Consider the following 22,682-nt stretch of genomic DNA (forward strand, 5'->3'; position numbering starts at 1 on the left):
AAAATAATAAAAAATTGTAATATATCAAGTTATCAACTATTAAAACAATAAATAAAGCATAAAGTCATAAGCAATTATATAATATGCCTACCATAATAAGTCTTAGTTCAACAATCAAAATATAAAGTCATCATCACAAATTCATAATACATATCAAATCTAAATTAAAACCATCCTCAATCATCACCATCTCCAACATAGTCATCCTCCACAAGATAGTTATCCTCATCCTCATCGATATCATCGTCCTCCAACGAAGTAGATCCTTCTTCTTCATCCCCAACTTCTTCATCTTCCAATTCTTCATCCACAAGCTCTCTTTCTTCAACCACTGTCGCCAATCTGCCTTTCCCTAATTGGCCTTTTCCTTTTCTAGATGTGTTTGTGGTTCTTGAGGCTTTCCTAGAACTTGATGATGTAGAAGCTTCTTTTCTTTTCTTAGACCTAGTATATGTGATAGGCTCTCCAATCCCCGACGACTCGTACACAGTATCCCAATCAAGTGAATCTCCATAAAAAAAAACTCTATCACTGCCTTCACCATCAACACCATCCAACTCTAATTATAAAAATCTGATCTAATTAAAAATCTGACCCTAATTCCTAATTAAAATGGCATGCAAATTAGAAAATTGATAATTAAAAGGGCATGCAAATTAGAAAATCTGGTACAATTTCGGTTACCTTCAAAATCTGGGCAGTGGGCTGCACTAGACGGACCGGCGGCGGCGGGCAGCGGCGACGTGACTAGGGCAGTGGGACTGGGGGCGCAGCAGGTAGGGTTTGTTTGAGAGGGAAAGAGATACTATGAAAAAACCCTAGATTTTGACTTAATTGGCATTTTATTTCATTATTTGGGCCGGGTTTTGGCCGGGTTAAGGGTTAAAAATCATTTGGGCCGTGTTATTTGGTAATTGGGCTGAGGTTTGGGGCAGCCCAACCAAAAGTGACGCCATAACTGCCATGGCACCGCCATGGCGCCTCATTCATGGCGGCAAATGGCGGTCGCCATAAAAAAGTTTTGTGGCAGCTCGTGGCGATGGCATTTTTTCCGAAACCCGCCACGCAATGGCGCCACGGTGGTGCCATGGCCGCTTTTTAATAACATTGGCTGAAGGGGTCGGTGGACTTCACCGCAGCCCTGAAGAATCCCAGGAAACGCCCTCTACCGACTGCTGACCCAACGGAGTCCGGGAATCTATTACATCCCCAACCCAACAGCGCCAATCCTCAATTCAGCTGAAGCAGAGCTGCCCCGATTCTATTTTCTTTTAATTAGACTTAATGTTTTGGGCCATAGCGTTGTTAATTAAAAGTTGATGTTGATGGTTGATGATGTGTTGCTTAATTTGTAGGAGACACTACCATTGGAAGGGACCTTATCAATTTTGATTTGATAGCTTTTATTTTTTTTCATCTGGAATTCATTCGCCATGATTAACAGTATCATTTCTTTTTGGTATAAATTTCTAAAAAATATGAATTAAAAAAATACATGCAATAAAATATGAATAGAAATGAGTAAATAAATGCAAGACCTATGATAAAATGAGTCTACTATTGCCGGACTGAGGTAATAATACAAAATTAAAGATCTTGTTTCACATAACTTCCTACACAATCATAAAATTCCTATTATTAGAGCGAAATGCATTCAGTATATTCATTTATTTTAATATATATATATAAAAATACTCCATCAAACCAAAAGAAATACTGTAACTTGTGGAGTAGTCAACTATTGAAGTAACTTTCAGGCTCAAAGTTGATTCAAGAAAGATGTCAAATATCTTCAGGCATACAGCCCGTTAAAAGGCTTGATTTAATACAGTCTAGTTATGAATCATAAGCATGGAGACTCTAAAAAGTTTATCCTCAATGAAAAAAAGAACAGTCAGCCACGAAACAAATTTGAATTCTGTATATCAAACTTATTAAAAATCTAGAGTAGCATATGCAGAGCATAGAGGCTTTTATTTTGATCTCTTCCCCTCCTTTTTCTTTATAACCTCATCAATGTACATAATACCTTTGCCTTTGTAAACCTCAGGAGGCTTACAACTCCGAACAGCAGCAGCAAATTGATGCACCCTATCCTTGTCAATCCCAGTGCAGCATACTACGTTGTTTTTGAAGCAGAATACACGAACTGCAGGGGGCACAGCCAATTCCACTTCATGGCTATAACCAAGTTTTAGGTAAAGGAGACGCCCTTCAGCCTCTGCTCTAGCTTTGAAACCGACTCCGACAATCTTAAGAAAGCGGAAGAACTTGGCCTCCATGTATATTATCAATCGCCTACCAAGTCGAGAATAAGTATGAACAACAGTGTACAAAAGAATTTTTTTTTTTTACGCAAGTTGACTGCTGATGATGCCTATTGGGGAGAGAGCTGAAATGAAGCATGAGAAATGGCCTTTTCATGAGGCTGCTGGTGCATATGAAATTTAATATACTATTTCATTTAAACAAGGCTTTGTTTTTGGGCACACACCGAAAATAGAAAAGATGTGTCAGTATATATACACTTATACAGTTGACACACACACAGAGTGACCAGCATGTAAAAATTTAACTGCAGCAATTCAGATTAGAGGGATACACTTGTATAGCCTAATACATATACTATCTAAATGCTCCATCATTTGTTGTTCTAAACTATTTAAACTGACATGGCCTACACAAAGTTTGCATAGGCCATGTAAGTGAAATCAAACCTAGATTAACTTAAATTGTATACTGCTAGTTTTTCATAATGTGAAATGACAGTCTACTAGCCTTGTACGCCAGGAAACTTGGTATCAGTTATGTGCAAGCCTAGGTTTATTATGGTAGCCCAAACGGTTGGTCGAGTTTGACAAAAACTGCTTAAAATTCAAGACATCAGAAAAAGTTTGTATTCTTAGGCCCATTAAGGATTTACAAACTCAGAACTTTTTGGTCAGTCTAGTGACGTGCGAGTGCTCATTGTTAATGTAGAGAAGATATCTTCAATGACATGGTGCGATGATTTATAAACATATAAGCAGAGTACTCATGAAGATATAACAGTAATTTTCAGGATTTCTTTTTAATACTGCCTCCGTTCCCTCATAGTTGAGTCATTTTTCCATTTCGGGAAGTTTCCTTATAGTTGAGTCATTTCCATATATAGTACTAACTTTTTTCTCTATCTTACTTTACTCTATCTTACTTTATTCTCTCTACTCTATTCACTTTCTACTTTATTCTCTTTACCTTTTTCTTTCACTTACTTTTTTATCTATTTATTTAACACACTCAACATCCTTTTCTTAAACTCCATGCCGAAAAGTTTCGCCTCAACTATGAGGGATCAGAGGGAGTACCACTTTTGGTTGCCCGGTTAAAATTTTCATATTGTGAAGATATGATCTTGGTTGCAGACAATGCCTCGAGTGCTCAAAGACTGTTGCAATGAATTGGAGTATTAGATAACTATTCTTTACATTGTTTGAAGTTATCCCTAATTGGTAATTTAATGCTAGACGGATTTCTTGTTTAAAACCATATCCTTTATCAATTTGAAATCATTTCAGTTTGTATTCTATTTTTATAAAATTGTGATATTGCACCAACTTGAGAAGTTAAGGTGATCATTACAACATTCTCTTTTCTGTTACAACTTACAACTGAGAGCTAAATATTTACCTAAGGAAAGACTCTGCAGTCTAATAAGCATTGGGAAGGTTAAAGTGCTTCTAGCATATTTTATCAAGCAAGTTTGTCAGTCAAAAATACCAAAGCTTCGCAAAGTACAAAAAATCAATTTAACCAATTAGGTTCGCAAAAGGAACAGGAAGAGCAGCAAGCAAAAGCATGTTCTTGCTATGATTTCCTAACAGTAGTGGCAGTAGAGGCTTAACCGGAGAGCTGCTTCCCAGTAATTGATCTAAATCAAGAAGATATAACTGAACTTACAGACCAACAACTAGGCTATTGATATTCAAGCTCCCTTACTTCCCTACTGCCTCAAATGAGATAATTCAATAAATTATTGAACATTGCTTAACCTAACTCGAGAAGTAAATCAACAAGTTGCGTCCAGCTTCCAAACCATTCCGTTTTAATGAAAACCCATCTATTGTTAACAGAAAGCTTTTATCAAACAGTTAATCTGCATATAAGTTTCGCACTAAATCTACGAGCCATCGCAACAAATGTCTCCGTATCAGCACATTTTAAGTGGCCTTCACATCAAACGCACACACCAAACAAGGGGATTGTGAATTTACCTAGAATCCTGTGTATGAGTTGGAGGAAATTCCTGAAAATAATACAGAGATTCTTTGGTAAAGAAATAAAATTTGAGAAGTTGAAGGAAAATTGGAATATGGTAGATGTTAAACTATGCAGCTAATAAACTCTTAGGAGCCAAAATATTAAACTCCGATGTCGATAAACAACTTAGTTAAGAGCAGAGGGAGAGAAGAGCATACTCGGCGGCGGCGATACGCGATAGGAGGCAGTCGGAGAGCGGATGAGAGGAAGAATTAGAGCATTTTCAATGTACTGTAAAATGGGGAATTTGCAAAACCTTACCCACCTCAATTATACTAATGTATTTTAAATTGGAGGCTAAATTGCTAAAAAGTCACAAATTTGGGGAAAGTTTAGTTTTTCCCACAAACTATAAAGTTGCGCATAAAGTCATGAACTTTATCGGATCGTGCAAATTTCCCAAACTACCCACCTGACGGCGTATTTCCGTTAAAAACTTATCCCACGTGGCATGCCGGAGGCGTAAATTGGCAAAATTTCTAAACTCAGGTAATATAACCTCTTTTTGGCTGATTTCAAAAGCGCAACTCCAATTCAATCGACGGAAAACGTAATTGATAAAAGTGAAATCGTCGACAAACGGTTTATGGATGAAATTGACGACGTGTAAAGAAAATTCAATAAAAAAGAGCATAAAAAGACGTCGTTTTGTGCCCAGTCAGAAATTTTGCCAAGTCACGCCTCCGGCATGCCACGTGGGATAAGTTTTTAACGGAAATATGTCGTCAGGTCGGGTAGTTTGGAAAATTTGCACGATCCGATAAAGTTCGTGACTTTAGGCGCAACTTTTATAGTTTGTGGGAAAAACAAACTTTTCCCAATGTTTGTGACTTTTTAGGCAATTTGCCTTAAATTTAATTCAAGTTTTCCTACGTATTAAATATCTCAAATTTTTTAATTTTAGAATAGAATGTGTATTATAAAGTTTTTGAATTTTTTTATTTTTTATAAATAGCATCATATTCCACCAGCTTTTTTAATCCAACTTCATTTACATTTTTAAGACTTGTTCCAAGTTAAAGTTGAGAATATTAATTTGATGGTTTCAACATATTATCATGTATTATGTCTAATCAAATCATAATTGCAAAAACCTCTCCTTCTCTCAATTTCATTTTTCACTCTCTTTCCTCATTAACCAAATAAGTATATTTGCGAGATGGATGAATCAGAATAGATACTACACGATATACTAAAAGTAACAATATATTCCGTTTTATGGTATATATTAATGTTGGCATATACACGATATACCATAAATAATTGTATATAACAAAAATTTGGTATTCTTACTGAAATCTTCGATAAAGTACCATATTATACATAAAAATCAGTATTTGATATATATTTTCAGTATTATAAATTCTAGTATTATATACTAGTATTTCGGTTCTACCCGTACCCATAAATATGATCAAGTACAAGTGTGCAACTTCATTGGTAGATTTTTCTTTTTAATCTAATAAGTCGAGATTCAAGTTGCCATGAAGTAAATGGAGAATCATTATTGATTCAAGAGACATAATGATATTGGTTGGCAATAATAATACCAATCCCAATAAATGGCAAGCAAAGGCCCTTATGCCACCTACTATAAGACCATCCACAATAGGAATAGCCCAGCAATAGCCTAGCCACTGTCACATCATCAGCACTAAAAATCCTCCTGCCACATCATCAAAACAAGCAAATAGCCCAGCAATAGCCCAGCCATAGCCTAGCCACATAATATCCACATCAGTATTAACAAATATATACAAAATGAAATAATTAACAATCACACAATATACGGAATTAAATTTACGACACAAAAACAAGAAAATTCACTAATATTAATAAAATTTAAAAAGTACATTAATTAAAAAAAATACATAATTAAAAAAAACTAACGGCGGTCAATCCTCCGTGCCCATAACTATTCAATTAAATCCTTTTGGAGTCGAATATGAGCCGTCGTTTGGCGCATGTCGGCATGTGCTTGTAGGAGGCCGGCTTCATCGTGAGGTGCCCCACTCCGTACGTTGGGGGCGGCCACGCCGTGGCTTGGACCGGCTTCATTATCGTCGTTGACCCAATTGGTCAGTTCGCCACCTTCATCTTCGACAATCATGTTGTGCATGATAATACAGGCGTACATTATATCAGCAATGCATTGGACATTCCACAAACGCGTTGGACCCTTAATTGCCGCCCATCGAGACTGGAGCACACCAAATGCGCGCTCCACGTCCTTGCGCGCCGACTCCTGCCGTGCCGCAAAGTAGGCCTTCTTCTCATCTCCTGGGCATCGGATCGTCTTCACAAAGACGGGCCACCTAGGGTATATCCCATCCGCCAAGTAGTAGTCCATATCATGTTGGTTGCCGTTGGCGACAAAACTAATGGCCGGACCGACGCCCTGGCACTGCTCGTTGAAAAGTGGCGACGAGTTGAGGACGTTGAGGTCGTTGTTCGAACCAGCTATCCCAAAATACGCGTGCCAAATCCAAAGCCGGTAATCGGCTACGGCCTCCAGGATCATCGTGGGATTCTTTCCCTTGTAGCCGGACGTGTAGAACCCCTTCCAGGCTGCGGGACAGTTCTTCCACTCCCAATGCATACAATCTATGCTGCCTAACATACCCGGGAACCCATGCTGACTCCCGTGCATCCGCAACAGATCTTGGCAGCCTTCGGGGGTAGGCGTTCGGAGATACTGATCACCGAATACTTCTATCACTCCCAGACAGAAATTCTTCAGACATTGCAGGGCAGTCGTCTCACCGATGTGGAGATACTCGTCCCACATGTCTGCCGCGCCTCCGTAGGCCAACTGCCGGATTGCCGCAGTGCACTTTTGAATAGGTGTGTGGCCGGGTCTGCCAGCCGCATCGTGCCTGAAGCGGAAATACAGATATCGAGACTCCAATGCGTTGACAATACGCATAAACAGGTCTCTGCTCATCCTAAAACGACGCCTGAAAAGGTTGGCGTTGAACCGAGGCTCCTGTGCGAAGTAGTCTTCGTATAGGCGCTGATGTGCAGCTACGTGATCCCGATCAATCACACTGCGGCGGTGGACCACTGGGGGAGGTCGAGGTATCGTCGGCTGCAAGGCCATTTCCATCCATTGGTTTATCGCGTTGGTCGTATAGGCGTCCAACGCTTCGGCCATTCGACGTTCGTACTCCTCAGCATCCCCATCGCTACCACCACTACCACCACCATCGTTACTCATTTCGCGTTGTTGCTCTTGTACAGAAATTAAGATAGAGAGAGTACTCGTTAAAACAAGTGGTGCGAATGAAAATGACGAGCAAAGCGCGTATGTTTCGGAAAAAAAAAATTTTAATTTCGCGCTAGGCGGTGCGCTGGGCGATCCGGGCGCTGCAATAGCGCCGAGCGGATCGCCCAGCGCCACGCGACCGCCCAGCGCTGCGCGGTTTCTCTCTCCATTCGCCCGCTGGGCGACTGCAATAGACCGCCCAGCGAACCGCCCAGCGCCGGCGCTCGGCTGGGCGGTCAGCTGGGCGGCATTGTGGATGGTCTAATGGTACTTAGTCTGAACAATGCCTTATTCAATAACATGTCTCCACATAATTGTGATGTTCGTGCAAACCCCTTTCTCTCAGTATTTGTATGCATTTACATCATTTAAGTATGCCATGGAATTGGATAAGGGGACTCCACCTTGTTCCTTTCTAAGTTTGGGGGAAACCCATCAAATTGAGTATCATTTAAGTATGCCATGGAATTGGATAAGACCATCCACAATGCCGTCCAGCCGACCGCCGGCGCTGGGCGGTCTATTGCAGTCGCCCAGCGGGCGAATGGAGAGAGAAACCGCGCAGCGCTGGGCGGTCGCGTGGCGCTGGGCGATCCGCTCGGCGCTATTGCAGCGCCCGGATCGCCCAGCGCACCGCCTAGCGCGAAATTAAAATTTTTTTTTTCCGAAACACTATATATACACGCTTTGCTCGTCATTTTCATTCGCACCACTTGTTTTAACGAGTACTCTCTCTATCTTAATTTCTGTACAAGAGCAACAACGCGAAATGAGTAACACTGGTGGTGTTAGTGGTGGTAGCGGAGGGGTTGCTGAGGAGTACGAACGTCGAATGGCCGAAGCGTTGGACGCCCATATGACCAAAGCGATAAACCAATGGATGGAAATGGCCTTGCAGCCGGCGATACCTCGACCTCCCCCAGTGGTCCACCGCCGCAGTGTGATTGATCGGGATCACGTAGCTGCACATCAGCGCCTATACGAAGACTACTTCGCACAGGAGCCTCGGTTCAACGCCAACCTTTTCAGGCGTCGTTTTAGGATGAGCAGGGACCTGTTTATGCGTATTGTCAACGCATTGGAGTCTCGATATCTGTATTTCCGCTTCAGGCACGATGCGGCTGGCAGACCCGACCACACACCTATTCAAAAGTGCACTGCGGCAATCCGGCAGTTGGCCTACGGAGGCGCGGCAGACATGTGGGACGAGTATCTCCACATCGGTGAGACGACTGCCCTGCAATGTCTGAAGAATTTCTGTCTGGGAGTGATAGAAGTATTCGGTGATCAGTATCTCCGAACGCCTACCCCCGAAGACTGCCAAGATCTGTTGCGGATGCACGGGAGTCAGCATGGGTTCCCGGGTATGTTAGGCAGCATAGATTGTATGCATTGGGAGTGGAAGAACTGTCCCGCAGCCTGGAAGGGGTTCTACACGTCCGGCTTTAAGGGAAAGAATCCCACGATGATCCTGGAGGCCGTAGCTGATTACCGGCTTTGGATTTGGCACGCGTATTTTGGGATAGCTGGTTCGAACAACGACCTCAACGTCCTCAACTCGTCGCCACTTTTCAACGAGCAGTGCCAGGGCGTCGGTCCGGCCATCAGTTTTGTCGCCAACGGCAACCAACATGATATGGGCTACTACTTGGCGGATAGGATATACCTTAGGTGGCCCGTCTTTGTGAAGACGATCCGATGCCCAGGAGATGAGAAGAAGGCCTACTTTGCGGCACGACAGGAGTCGGCGTGCAAGGACGTGGAGCGCGCATTTGGTGTGCTCCAGTCTCGATGGGCGGCAATTAAGGGTCCAACGCGTTTGTGGAATGTCCAATGCATTGCTGATATAATGTACGCATGTATTATCATGCACAACATAATTGTCGAAGATGAAGGTGGCGAACTGACCAATTGGGTCAACGACGATAATGAAGCCGGTCCAAGCCACAGCGTGGCCGCCCCCAACGTACGGAGTGAGGTACCTCACGATGAAGCCTGCCTCCTACAAGCACATGCCGACATGCGCCAAACGACGGCTCATATTCGACTCCAAAAGGATTTAATTGAAGAGTTATGGGCGCGGATGATTGACCGCCGTTAGTTTTTTTTAATTATGTAATTTTTTTTAATTAATGTACTTTTTAAATTTTATTAATATTAGTGAATTTTCTTGTTTTTGTGTCGTAAATTTAATTCCGTATATTGTGTGATTGTTAATTATTTCATTTTGTATATATTTGTTAATAGTGATGTGGATATTATGTGGATAGGCTATGACTGGGCTATTTGCTTGTTTTGATGATGTGGAAGGAGAATTTTTAGTGCTGATGATGTGGCAGTGGCTAGGCTATGGCTGGGCTATTGCTGGGCTATTCCTATTGTGGATGGTCTAAAGGGGACTCCACCTTGTTCCTTTCTAAGTTTGGGGGAAACCCATCAAATCAAGATACTCAATGCATCTGGATATATGGTGCAGAGTGAGACAGACTAAGGGATGTGTAATATATATTTATTCAAAACAACATTATTTTAATTGCCACCTTAGTTTCAATTTTGCCATCTTAAAATCGATTCACGGAGTGTGCAAAATCAGCAAATTTCACTAATATCCACTTTTTGTATTTTGCAAAAAGTGAAAAATGACTAGTTAGTTTCCTTAGATATTGATTCTCTTGGGGCACCCGCAACGCGTTACGCGGTCCTGCATTCCGTCACGGAGGGACGGGACGACGGCGACGCGTTGCGGCGCCCTGTCTCGTCCCCAGCCCGTCCTGATCCCGTCCCGTATCCCGTCACGGCGTGACGAGTGACGAGCCGTTTCGCCACGCGCCGAGGCGACGTGGCGCGCCCAGGCGCCATGCGTGATGCCCACTCGTCGGCCAGCGAGTGGCCATCGTCACACTGACGCAATAAATCATTTTTTAAAAAAATTCAAATTTTAAAAAAAAATAAAAATAAAAATTGTAAACGGTAATATTACCGTTTAATTTGCCGTTTTTTATTATTTTTATTTTTTTACTCTATAAATACTCCTAATTCATCTCCATTTCACACACAACTACACACCTTCTCTCCCCAAATCATCTCCATTTCCTCTCCAATTTTCATCTAACATCTCATCACAAAATGTCCGGCGACGGAAACTCCGGCGGTGGCGACTCCGGCGGGTGGGATCTCAACGCGTTGGGCGACTGGGCGAGCATGTACAACACATTGGGTGGTTACGGTTCGTCGACGCCAGGGGGTACCAACCACCCAATTTTGAAGTGGATGCATACGCCCGTCCCTCTGCCCCGCGGTATTCGCAGGGATTATCCCAGATTCGGGAGGATTATTCCGTTGAACCCACTCCGGGAGGAGGCCGAGGCGGGGGAGGAGGCCGAGGCGGTGGAAGCTCTAGGGCGGAGGCGGAGGCGGGCGAGGAGGAGGAGGAGGAAGATCTAGGTCGGCATCCGTACAACAACAATGAAACGATGGCGGTGTACAACGCCTGGATCGGTGTTTCATACGATCCCATCGTCGGGAATCAACAAACCCGGAAGTGTTTCTGGGAAAGGTCTCCGAGGCCTACCACCAGATTAAGCCGAAGGGGTCCCGCCGCCGCACATATAAGATGATTCGCGCTCACTTTGACCGAGTCGACAGAGAGGTCAAAAGATTATGCGGCATCTACACGAACAAAGCGGCTCAGTACCGAAGATGATCCACGGGCGCCGACATTCTGAGGTCGGCTTTGCGCGTCTACTACGACGACACCGGCAAACAATTCAAATTTGTTGATGTTTGGCAGGTCGTCAAGGACGAGGAAAGGTGGGCCGGCGTGTCCGCTCCAGCTCGGGCTCAACCTCCAAGCGCATGAAGCACACGGCGAGTGGCCAATACTCGTCTGGTGACGCCGGTGAGGGCAATGGCGCACAAGAGGGTGCCTCGCAGGAGGTTGAGGGCACGGCCGGCGATGCCGGGGGATCCTCCCCTGGGCGCTGTCGGCCGCAAGGGACCAAGGCGGCGAAGGCGGCTAGAGCGAGGAAGGGCCGAGGCGAATCAAGCCAGGCGGGCTCGGGGGAGGGGGAGGCTCGAACTCCCTTATGGCCATGTACATGACCGCCACAATGGCGGACACTTCCTGCTTTACGCCCGCCCAGTACCATGCCTGGTGGAACGGAATTGTCTTTATGGCAGCACAACTTGGCCTTCCGCCTAGCACCTCCACCGCCTTCGGGAGATGATTCGCCGGCGGAGTAGTGTTTTTATTTTCTATAAAATTGAATTTAAATTATGCCACGTTTATTTTTTTATGATTTTAATTGTATGTTTTTTAATTTTTTAAATTTTAAGTTGTATTTTTATTTCATGTTGTAATGTTATTTTATTGTTAATGAAATGTGTTTTTTATTAATTGAATTTGTTGGAAAAAAATAAAAAAATGAAATTGAATGAATAGTAATTTAAGGGACGGTTAAGGGACGTGGGGTTGCAGGTTTCGTCCCTTAGTTAAGGGATTGAGTAAAAAAGTACAGTGAGGCCCGCAAATAATGTTTTAAGGGACGGTATAGTGAAAGCGTCGTGGATGGCCTTAGATATTTGACTCTCTTTTAGTTCAAATTTGAACAAGCGACCGCGCGGATCATGTGAGGAAATTTTCAACTAGGAGAAAAATAAATTTTAAATCTATTGGATTTAATCAAGATAATCAACTTGTATATCAAAAAGAATTTCAAAATGTTATGGAATAGATGTATGTAGGCAGATTTCGTTTTGAAGCAACTATTCCCTACTAGATGCACACAAGGTGAAAATAAAAAGATCTAAAATTAGAGATTTAAATTCTAACCAATTACACAAGCTACGCATGTATCTAATTTTTTTCATTTTCCAATAAGAAACTATATCTATGGCAAGAGTGCAAAATATGAAATCTTTTAGCAATGAGGTATTTTAACATTGACGGGAAAGAGGTGAAGTTGAAGTAGCACTGCATTTCAACAGCAAACTCAAGTCTTTTTGCAAAGAATACATGGCCACTTGCATTCTACATATTTGCTACTAGCCTACTACTATAACATTTGACAATTTTTCCTTGCATTGGATTTGTAGATCAACCAATCCCTTTTTCTTGATGCTTATGGCATCCACAAAGCTGCCTGGCCACGATTTCATTGCAATGCGGAAATCGGCAAGGCTTTATGCCGATCGGTCCCCTATCCAGCTGAAAGCCCGGGCCTGCCGTCAGGCTACATACACTCATTTCCTACTCTTTTTTCACATTCACTCACTCTTCTTATTACACTCTCTCTTTTTATCTTTCTACAAATTATCAGAAATGGATTCAAGTGCTCAGACAATTTTCATGGCCTACGCATAAGCAGTAGGGTGGGATCCCAACAATTCAACGACTTGCATCGAATTGGCCGGGGCAACTGTGACATTGTTTGGAACCACCCAAAGTTTTCAGGTGGTTATTTAGGCGGTCCCAAGAAATGAAAGATCAATTCTTCGGAGACATACAAGACGAGACATTTGGCATCAACACTCCTTTGGGTGAGAGTTTTAGCACACGAATGCCTTCCGACTTTCGTCCCATGGGCCATAAAACAACAAGAGGAATGGCAAGGGTGGAATGCACCTCCCCCTGCAAGTGAATTTTTTTGGGAAAGCGATGTTTCTGACGTACAAGTCATCCATTTTTATGGACCCTTCGACATTGCACGAGGCCGAGCGTCTCCACCTTGGAAAGATGACTGTGGAGCTTGAAAATAACCTAGGGGCTTACTTAAATTTTAGTTTTGAAATTATGTTCTTTTAATTGTAATTTTTTACTTCAAATTATTTCAAGTTTTTCATTTTAAAGTTATATGAAGTAACTTTTCTTTTTTTAAAATAATAATTCTCAAATTAATTTATGGCTTAAATAGGATTGATCACATTGCAATTGTAGTGATTGAAATGAAAATTATTAACGTGACAACTAAAATTGCAGCTGAAATTAAAATGAAAAATATTATAGTGACAACTGAAATTGCAGCTGAAATAAAGTTGTTTTTTAGGTAGCATTGTGGATGCCCATATAAACCTTTCTTTGTATTGCTCTGTGACTTCTTGCAGCTGAAAGAGCTTTCTTGACCATTCTATACTGAATATAGTTTCCAGAAAAAGAGAAAAACAAAAGAAAAAAGAAGTCCAGTCCAGTCCAGTGTCCACCACTATACATTTTCAGCTTTTTTTTCTTGTAAATTCCAGAACAGAGTGCTTGGATCATTTACCCAAAAGTCCAAAACAGAGTCTCCCTAAATGAAACCGCATATATTCAACAGATACCTTTCCAATAACATTTTTAAGCATATATGCATTTTCTTTTGTTGCAGAATATGAATTATTTTATCACTATCTTTTATAGAAAAATATATCATCACATCAATACCCATTATAATATTTTAATGAATGGAATTGAAAATGGCAAAATAGACTGCTCACGAAAAAATAGTGAACAAAATGATGCAAAGATAATAACTTTAAAACTAGATCCATAAATATTACTAGTAAAACATAAAATATTTACACAAGCTGTGCCACATAAAAGGATAATATTTCGACAGCGACTAGATCTCACTTAGTAACTATTCTGTGAATGTTGTCATATCCAAACTCATAACAAGGAAGAATTGCACAATTGATGCTCATGTACCAATTTAACAATGCACAGTAATTTTATGGAGTATTAATTGAGGTTACGGAAATTTCCAATATAGAGTGTATTTGAATTCCCTATGCAAAATTATTTAGCTACCACATTTACCAATCGAATAAGAATAAATTGATGCAAACATTGATGGATGTCGACAGCCTCAAATTCTCCAATTTCATTTGCTCCAATCGCCAATATTATAATTACAAATGTTGTTTTTCCCCTTTGGAAGAAAGTAGGTTTTGAAGCGCCAATTATTGATCAATATCCACCAAAAATCAAATTTCACACAGCAATCAATGAACAAAAGAAAGAGATAAACTAGTTCCAAACAAAACTCAAAAAACCCCAATATTAAGTCCTTTTTCTTCGAATCTTATTTCCAGATTTCGAATCGCAGAAATTGTGAGCAGATCGATCGTTGATAGCTACTGCAGGCGTGCATATCACACGACTTAGCGACAGAAAATAGGAATTAATTAATTACCTGTAATTTCAATCGATTGTAGCCCTAGCTTCGGCGACGGATGCGAGCTTCTGGAGGTTGAGCTTCACGACCGTGTCGGCGAAGAGGCGCGTGTCCTCCTCCGTGTTCCCCTCCGGCACGTCCACCGCGTACGACTCCAGCACGATGGTGGAGTTTCCACCGGGAAGCTCGTGCACGGACGTCACCGAGCGGTAGTTCCTGAGGCGGTGGTCCCCGCCGATGATGCTGAATCCGGTCACGCGCCGTTCGTCGTCGAGGATATCGAGGCGCTCGGTGCTGGTGGCCGCCGGCAGCCCCGATATGACGGCGACGTCGCGCAGCTCGCCGACGCGCACGGTGAAGCCCTCCCGCACGCTGCAGCTCTTGATGAAGTGCTTGTACGTCTGCGGCTTGTCGAAGCGGCGGACGATGGACCAGACGTCCTGCGGAGGCGCGTGGACGCGCTGCGCAAGTATGGAGGAGCATTGGCCGGCGTTGACCCTGTAATTGTGGAATTCCGCCACCGCGGGTTTGAGATCCTCGAACTCCTCCGGTGTCAGTCCCGGAGGAACTGCTACGTGGTGCGATTCCACAGTTGATTCTGATGCTGGCTGTTCCGTTGTTGGAATCGCATCTTCGATTGGCTCCATGGAATTGGGGGAGACTGGAGAGAGAGAGAGATTTGTTAATTAATCTGAAAATAGAGTTGAATTTGAGAAGTGCTAATTTTTTTTCAATTTTCTAAAGTTTATGTACTCCATATAATTAATGGTGGGAGGTTGAGGGTAGAATGGGAATAAGAATATGGTGAATAATGGAGGGTCAGTGTATGGGAGCACAATAATACTCAAACTACTTTTGACAATCTTTTTTGGGTAAGGCATCACATTGTTTTTATATTTTGTCATTTCTTTTTCATGCAAAATCTTAAATTCAATACTTTGAGTATTTAATTATATTATGAAGGTGGAGCGTGAGATGTTATTTAGAGCATCTCCAATGGCGGCGAGCGGACAGGCTAGCCGATTCCCGGCGCTGGCCGGTCCGCTCGCCGAACCATTGGAACCGGCGAGGGCCATTTCGGCTTAAAAAAATCGACGACCTGACGCCGATTTTCGGGCGCTCGCCGGTCGGCTGGCCACCATTGCAAGCTCCCGATCGGCCAGCTCAATTTTTTTTAATTTTTCGAAACACTATATATACGCGATTTGCACGTCATTTTCATTCGCACCACTTGTTTTAACGAGTTTTCTCTCCATCTTAATTTTTGTACAAGAGCAACAACGTGAAATGAGTAACGCGGGTGGTAGTAGTGGTGGTGATGCTGAGGAGTACGAACGGCAAATGAACGAAGCATGGGTTCCCCGGGATGTTGGGCAGCATAGATTGTATGCATTGGGAGTGGAAGAACTGCCCCGCTGCCTGGAAAGGGTTCTACACGACCGGCTACAAGGGAAAGAATCCCACGATGATCCTCGAGGCCGTAGCTGATTACCGGCTGTGGATTTGGCATGCATATTTTGGGGTAGCCGGGTCGAACAACGACCTCAACGTCCTCAACTCGTCGGTCCGGCCATCAATTTTATCGCCAATTGGAACCAGCATGATATGGGCTACTACTTGGCGGATGGGATATACCCTAGGTGGCCCGTCTTTGTGAAGACGATCAGATGCGCATCAGATGAGAGGAAGACCTACTTTGCGGAACGGCAGGAGTCGGCGCGCAAGGACGTGGAGCGCGCATTTGGTGTGCTCCAGTCTCGATGGGTAGCAATTAGGGGTCCAACGCGTTTGTGGCATGTCGACTGCATTGCTGATATAATGTACGCCCGTATTATCCTGCACAACATGATTGTCGAAGATGAAGGTGTACAACTGACTAGTTGGGCCAGTGACGATGCTAATGAAGCCGGCCAAAGCCACGGCGTGGCCGCTTCCAACGTACGAAGGGGGGGTACCTCACGATGAAGTCGGCCGCCTCAAGGCACATGCCGACATGTGCCAAGTGGATGCTCATATTCGACTCCAAAAGGATTTAATTGAAGAGTTGTGGGCGCGGAGGACTGCACGTCGTTAGATTTTTTTTAATTAATGTAATTTTTTTAATTAATGTACTTTTTTAAATATAAATATTATTATTGAATTTTCCCGTATCTGTGTCGTAAATTTAATTTCGTATTTTGTGTGATTGTTAATTATTTGTTTTTTATAATTTGTTTATTGTGGCTAGCCTATTGTTTGTCCAGTTGCTTGTCCTGATGATGTGGCAGGAGGAGTTTTTAGTGCTGATGATGTGGCAGGAGGAGCCTATGGCTGGCCTATTACCATTGGAGATGCTCTTAGAAGGTATAAGTTTAGTTATAAATGTAAGCACACAAACTCACTACTTTCACATCACTCGGTTAAGTCTTAAAAGATAACTCATGCACTCAAGTATTTTTTAGACCAATCATAATTTGCTTTCTAAATAGGTTAAGTCTTAAAAGATAACTCATGCACTCAAGTATGTTTTAGACCAATCATAATTTGCTTTCTAAATAGGTTGAATATAAGTCTTAAAAGATAACTCATGCACTCAAGTATGTTTTAGACCAATCATAATTTGCTTTCTAAATAGGTTGAATATAACTTATGGGACACGTTGTGGTGATAGACAGCTAATCTCCTTAAATAATTGTGGTATGAATTCATTTAATGTAAAAATTCTCCTTGCATAAAATGATTAGGCATTTAGGGCGTGTTCAAGTTACAATAGATGTGTAGATATGAGCAGATATGGGTGTAATTCTTTGAGTTGGTGGTTGTTCAAGTTACCCCATTAATTTTTGTGAAGCCGCTGGTAATATATGGGCCCGCACTGTTTAAGTGAAGAATGCGCCTAATTCAAAACAGCCGAATAAGCTGCTTTTTATTTCTTGTCTTGGATTTCGGATCCAGATTTGTACTGAAGATTACACTTTTGCCCCTGTTATTTTCAAATCACCCCCAAAATTGATACAACTCCTCCTCATTTGCAGGTGCTTTCAAAACAATGGCACGCCAACCCTAGATCTCCGATTCGCCTCATTCAACAGCGGAAAAAATTGGTCCAGTGAAATTCAAAGTTGTCGAAGTTTTGCTTTCCCCCGACGTCACAGGTTTACCGAGTGGCGCTGACGGCCATTGTTCCCCTCTGATTAGTTGTGTAAGTAAGGCCTTGGTCACCTAACGGAAAATATGAATTCTTTTAACTATTCCTTTGAAAATATGATTTCTTTTAGCTATTCCTTTGAAATATAATTTGGTCGAATTCTGTTTTAACACTTCCCACAATTTTTTAGTGTTTCTCGACATGTGAAATAGATCTCACTCGCAGCCGTTCAGGAAAGTTTACAAAGTGCTGGCCTCGATCACATCATTGCTGCTACTTACTCATCCCTTGGTACCCAGGTACAAATTATTTTTTAAATTTCATTACTTGTATAAAAATTGATGCCACCGCGTTGATTTCTCGGTTATTATCATTTTCTTGCATATCATATATGCACTTGTGATGTCTAATTGGGATACTACATGACCCCACTTTGGGTAGATCTGAAATTACAGTTTGTATTCAGCCCACAATCCACTGCCAACGAGTTTTTATATATGGGTGGAAGAGTATTTTGTTGTTGTGTTGAAATTATACAATTTGCATGTACTTTGTTTTTATATAAGGCCAGTTGCTTACTCGTTCGATGTCGACGAGTCCTTTGTCCACCAAATATATGCGACTATGTTTGTTGCTCGAGGACATTATACTCCTCTATCGTACAGAAACCACAGGATTGTTACATCGTTACATCGGTGCCCGGCCTAGACATGAAAGGCACCAAATTGTTGAGGATGCTCGGCGACACAGCGTTCTAACTGGATCCCTACCCAACTGAAGTATTTAGATAGACTTTTGCACTTGAAAAATTATGCATGTGTATCCAATCTACGCATGGACCGTAACACGTTTGGTAGGTTGTGTCGTTTACTTTCTCAGAGGGGGGCCTGACCGTAGGAAAATGCCTCGGTGTCGAGGAGCAGACCGCTATATTTTTGTCTGCATTGGCACACCATAAAAAGAATCGAGTTGTTGGGACTACTTTTTGGCGTTCGGGTGGAACTGTATCGTATTATGTCCACAAGGTTCTTGCTGCTGTACTTAGCCTGTATTCTGTACTTCTTTCAAGCCAGTACCTGTTCCAGAAGATTGCACCGACAATCGCTGGAAGTGGTTTAAGGTATTACAATGACAAGTGTTTATTTTGCGTACAATTTCCAATTGGGTGATATAACCATGACGTACCACCGGCTTATTTGTTAATGTCTAACTGTGTTTTATTTTTTTAAACTCAGGGCTGTCTCACTGCCCTTGACGGCACCCATATTAATGTCTTAGTCCGCAACGGTGACAAACCACGGTATAGAACAAGGAAGGGTCAAATAGCAACTAATGTTCTTGCTGTGTGTGATCGTCAAATGCAGTTTGTGTACTTGCTCCCAGGTTGGGAAGGCTCCGCAGACGACTCTCGTGTTCTGAGGGATGCAGTTTCACATCCCGGTGGGCTTAAAGTACCTCAAGGTAGCACTTCCATTCAAGTCATTCTTGGATGAATTCAGTTTACCTAACCACAATCTGTAACTTCAAGTCCTTTCCACTTTATGTTTTGTAGGTTGCTATTACCTTTGCGATAATGCTTACGCGAATTGCAATGGATTCCTAACGCCATATAAGGGAGTACGCTATCATCTGAAAGAGTGGGGTCCCGGCACTGAGACTCCCCAAAACACGAAGGAAATATTCAACAGGCGGCATACCAAGGCACGAAATGTGATCGAACGTGCCTTTGGAGTCTTAAAAATTCGGTGGGGAATTATAAGGAGCGCTTCCTTTATCCTTTACCGACACAAATCTGCCTAATCATGGCTTGTTTTTTGTTCCACAATTTCATCCGACGTGAAATGGAGGTGGATCCGGTAGAACTTGAACTAGACACAAACAACGTTGCCGCGAACACAGAGGAAGACAACATCGGCGGGGAGTATGTTGAATATATCGAGCCGTCTTCAGAATGGACCCAGTTCCGAGATAGTGTAGCACTCAGCATGTGGAATAACAGATGAATAACTTGTTTCAAAACAAGTGACTTGGATGACTTGTTAAACTATTTTTAAATGATCTATTTGTATCCCTAGGCACTATATAATTTAGTGATTATGTCATTTGCTGCTCTATGAACCCCTACTCATTAGCTTAAATTAATTATTGATGATGATCTAGATATATGGTTCTATCTGACTTTTTTACAGCACGATGAATCCCAAAGGAGAAACGCTGGAATGTGTTTGCGGTTGAGGGAGGATGGTACTTAGGTGTGCTGGGAAGTCAGCCCAGAATGCTGGACGATATTACTTGAAGTGTTCAGTGAACGGGAAGCATCCGGGGTCTTTTAAGTGGTATGACGAGGTGGCCTCAGACACTATGTTTCAAACCTGCAATCTCCAGACTGAAAGAGGTAAACAAGCTCAAGATGTACCTGGAACAGATTCAAGGTCTGAGCCGAAAACCAGCGCCCTCATTACTGGACTGGAAGTCTACACCATACGCATGTTGGAGTGGAAGACGAATGTGTTGATTTTGTTTACTGGACTGTTGTTATTCATGGTTGAGATGTTGATTGGGAAAATTATCTAAAATGTGGTAGTTGTATGATCACAACCGATGTGATCAGTGTGTTGGAATCTACATATATAACTATTTTGTATGAACATCATTTGTGGTGCCTCAACTATTTTGGTATATAATAATATAGAATATATAATATTATTATTTTATATTTATTGGAGCTGCATTAAATAATGTTGTAGTAGTTATTGTAATTGGAATCTATATATGTTGTAGTAGTTATTATAATTGAAATCTATATATGTGAGTGAATTCATTTCATTTGTTAATATATGTTTGCATAATTTTTTTGATTAAATTCCCAAAGTCTATTAACCACTCAGAGCAGCACTTGCATTATCTCACACACTCATTTATTTACTTGATTTGAAATTTCATTGAAGTGAATCTAGACCAAATAAACTCCATTAGTCGGGGGAAATCTCAATGACTATTGGTTGCAGGTGACGCGATCCTCCTTATTAATAAAGGGTATGGCGATGCAAAGCTGGAAAGGGTAGATAAATGTCAATCAATATTAATCACATGCATCCTTTTTAAATACAAAAGTTTTTTAGCTAATTTCATACACTTGAGCACGATTCACACCAACGCTAAACACAAAGATGAGCATCCCACCTCAATCAGATTTCTTCTACAAAGGAAAATGGTCTGCGGCATGTGACGGTGTATTGGTGGACTGCCTCATCATGTTTAAGGGAGAGACGCAATGGCCGAAGTCCGCCGTCCCTTCGTGGTTCCTACCTACGGACGCGGAGTAGATAAAGGACAAAGCATGCGTCATATTCTCCGAGCTTGAGCTTAAGGATCGGGTGGACCTTTTGCGGAAGCAGTACTATGAAGGGGCTGGCAGCGGAAGCGTGCGTTCAAAACGGATCACATGAATTTGATCTATTTAACAGATTATTTAGACAAAATCTATTCACGTAATTATCACATGTATCATGCTCATAACTTGAATTAAAACATGCTTTAGCACATAAAATCCCTAAAACATGCTTACTACGGAATTAGCCAATTTACCTTGTTGATTCAATCAAGAATCGATGATGGCTTGCTCCGTCTCCACGTGAAGATCTTCAATACAAGACCTCGGATCTTCTGACTGGTGTCCCGGACTATACGCTGATATTTGTGTGGGCAAATCTCACCAACGTACTAGGACTCGAATAATGGAAGACAGAACTCAGCTCACAGAGGAGGCACAAATTTCGAGCTCTCTCTTTAGAGGGGGACGAAAATTTTGATAGTAATTTGTTATATTTTCTGTCTCCTTTATTCTCCTTTTTATATAAGTCACATATTGGGCCCAGTCAGGGATCTAAGGAAGAATTTGGAACATGCCTCACCCAATTAGCTTTTTACTAATTAAATTGAACCCACAATTTAATATAAGCTTATATTGGAATATTACGAGCAGCCACTACAGAAGTAATATTGCACTGCCTTCCAAATCCGAAATTACAAGTATTCCGGGTTTCCTTTAATTGCATTTGATTCATTTCCCGCGCTTAAGATGGAAACATCCATTAATTAATTAATGTCTGCTATAGACTTAATTAATTAACATATTTCGAATTCCAAGAGTGGACTTAGCAAGAAACTCTTATTTATTATTCATAGAGTAATCAAACTCCAACTAGCTAGATTCCGAATAATAAAACCTCGTTTCGAGCTCCTCTTGTGGATGTTATCAAACGAGACTCTCCTCGCGCACGTTTCAACATAATAGCAATCCTAGCACCTCTAGATAATGATCACCACTACCCAATATACCTGGATCGTTGAGTTACGAAAAACCCGCACCTTTGGTAAGTCAAAGTAGTGGATCCTCAATATCGTATGCTCAATGCTAACGTACATTGATTAAGAAATTAATTTTCAAGACCTCGTCTTTCAGTAGATAGCATAAAGACTCGTCTTGCTGTTAGATTCATTCAGTGCTATACCACACCAACGTCATCTTATTTCAATAAGGTTTAGAAATAATCGGACTGACATTGCAACCTTTCGGGATAGGTAGTCTAGGCCTATCTAGGTTGTGAAATTCTTATTTTTCTTTGTTTAGAACTAACCGTGTTACCTTAAATTGGACGACGCCCACAACCGGTCTACTAAAACAAAGACTTAGACTTTGTTACGTTTGCTCATACATTTAAATATGTAATAAACAACCATTAAATGTAAAACATAACAACATTATGACAAAAATAATCTGTTGCATTTATTGGAAAATAACCATTAGAGTTTTACAGTATCCAATCACTCGAAAGGT

The 22,682-nt window shown here is 41.8% G+C and overlaps 1 protein-coding gene and 2 long non-coding RNA genes across 8 annotated transcripts; 1 reads left to right on the forward strand and 2 right to left on the reverse strand.

Annotated features, from left to right (window-relative positions):
* Window positions 1-2,286: 2,286 nt before the first annotated feature.
* Window positions 2,287-4,554, reverse strand: LOC121759691. Its single transcript, XR_006041702.1, has 3 exons — window positions 4,458-4,554; window positions 4,254-4,285; window positions 2,287-2,392 (listed from the first exon to the last, which is right to left on the reverse strand). It is a non-coding gene; the product is annotated as an uncharacterized LOC121759691 (long non-coding RNA).
* A 9,514-nt stretch (window positions 4,555-14,068) lies between these two features.
* On the reverse strand, window positions 14,069-15,502 carry LOC121756793 (abscisic acid receptor PYR1-like). Its single transcript, XM_042152186.1, has one exon. The coding sequence runs from the start codon at window positions 15,360-15,362 to the stop codon at window positions 14,742-14,744; it is 621 nt and encodes a 206-aa protein (XP_042008120.1). The 5' UTR covers window positions 15,363-15,502; the 3' UTR covers window positions 14,069-14,741.
* Window positions 15,503-17,374: 1,872 nt separating this feature from the next.
* LOC121759496 lies at window positions 17,375-20,560 on the forward strand. 6 transcript variants are annotated; one of them, XR_006041675.1, is made up of 5 exons: window positions 17,375-17,391; window positions 17,730-17,896; window positions 18,033-18,962; window positions 19,078-19,303; window positions 19,395-20,560. It is a non-coding gene; the product is annotated as an uncharacterized LOC121759496 (long non-coding RNA). The 6 variants fall into 6 exon arrangements; XR_006041673.1 differs by lacking the exon at window positions 17,375-17,391 and adding an exon at window positions 17,428-17,551; XR_006041676.1 differs by lacking the exon at window positions 17,375-17,391 and having other exon boundaries at window positions 17,586-17,896; window positions 18,033-18,141; window positions 18,700-18,962.
* Window positions 20,561-22,682: the final 2,122 nt, after the last annotated feature.

This window comes from Salvia splendens, chromosome 12 (assembly GCF_004379255.2).
Source record: "Salvia splendens isolate huo1 chromosome 12, SspV2, whole genome shotgun sequence".
In the NCBI taxonomy this organism is placed as follows: Eukaryota; Viridiplantae; Streptophyta; class Magnoliopsida; order Lamiales; family Lamiaceae; genus Salvia; species Salvia splendens.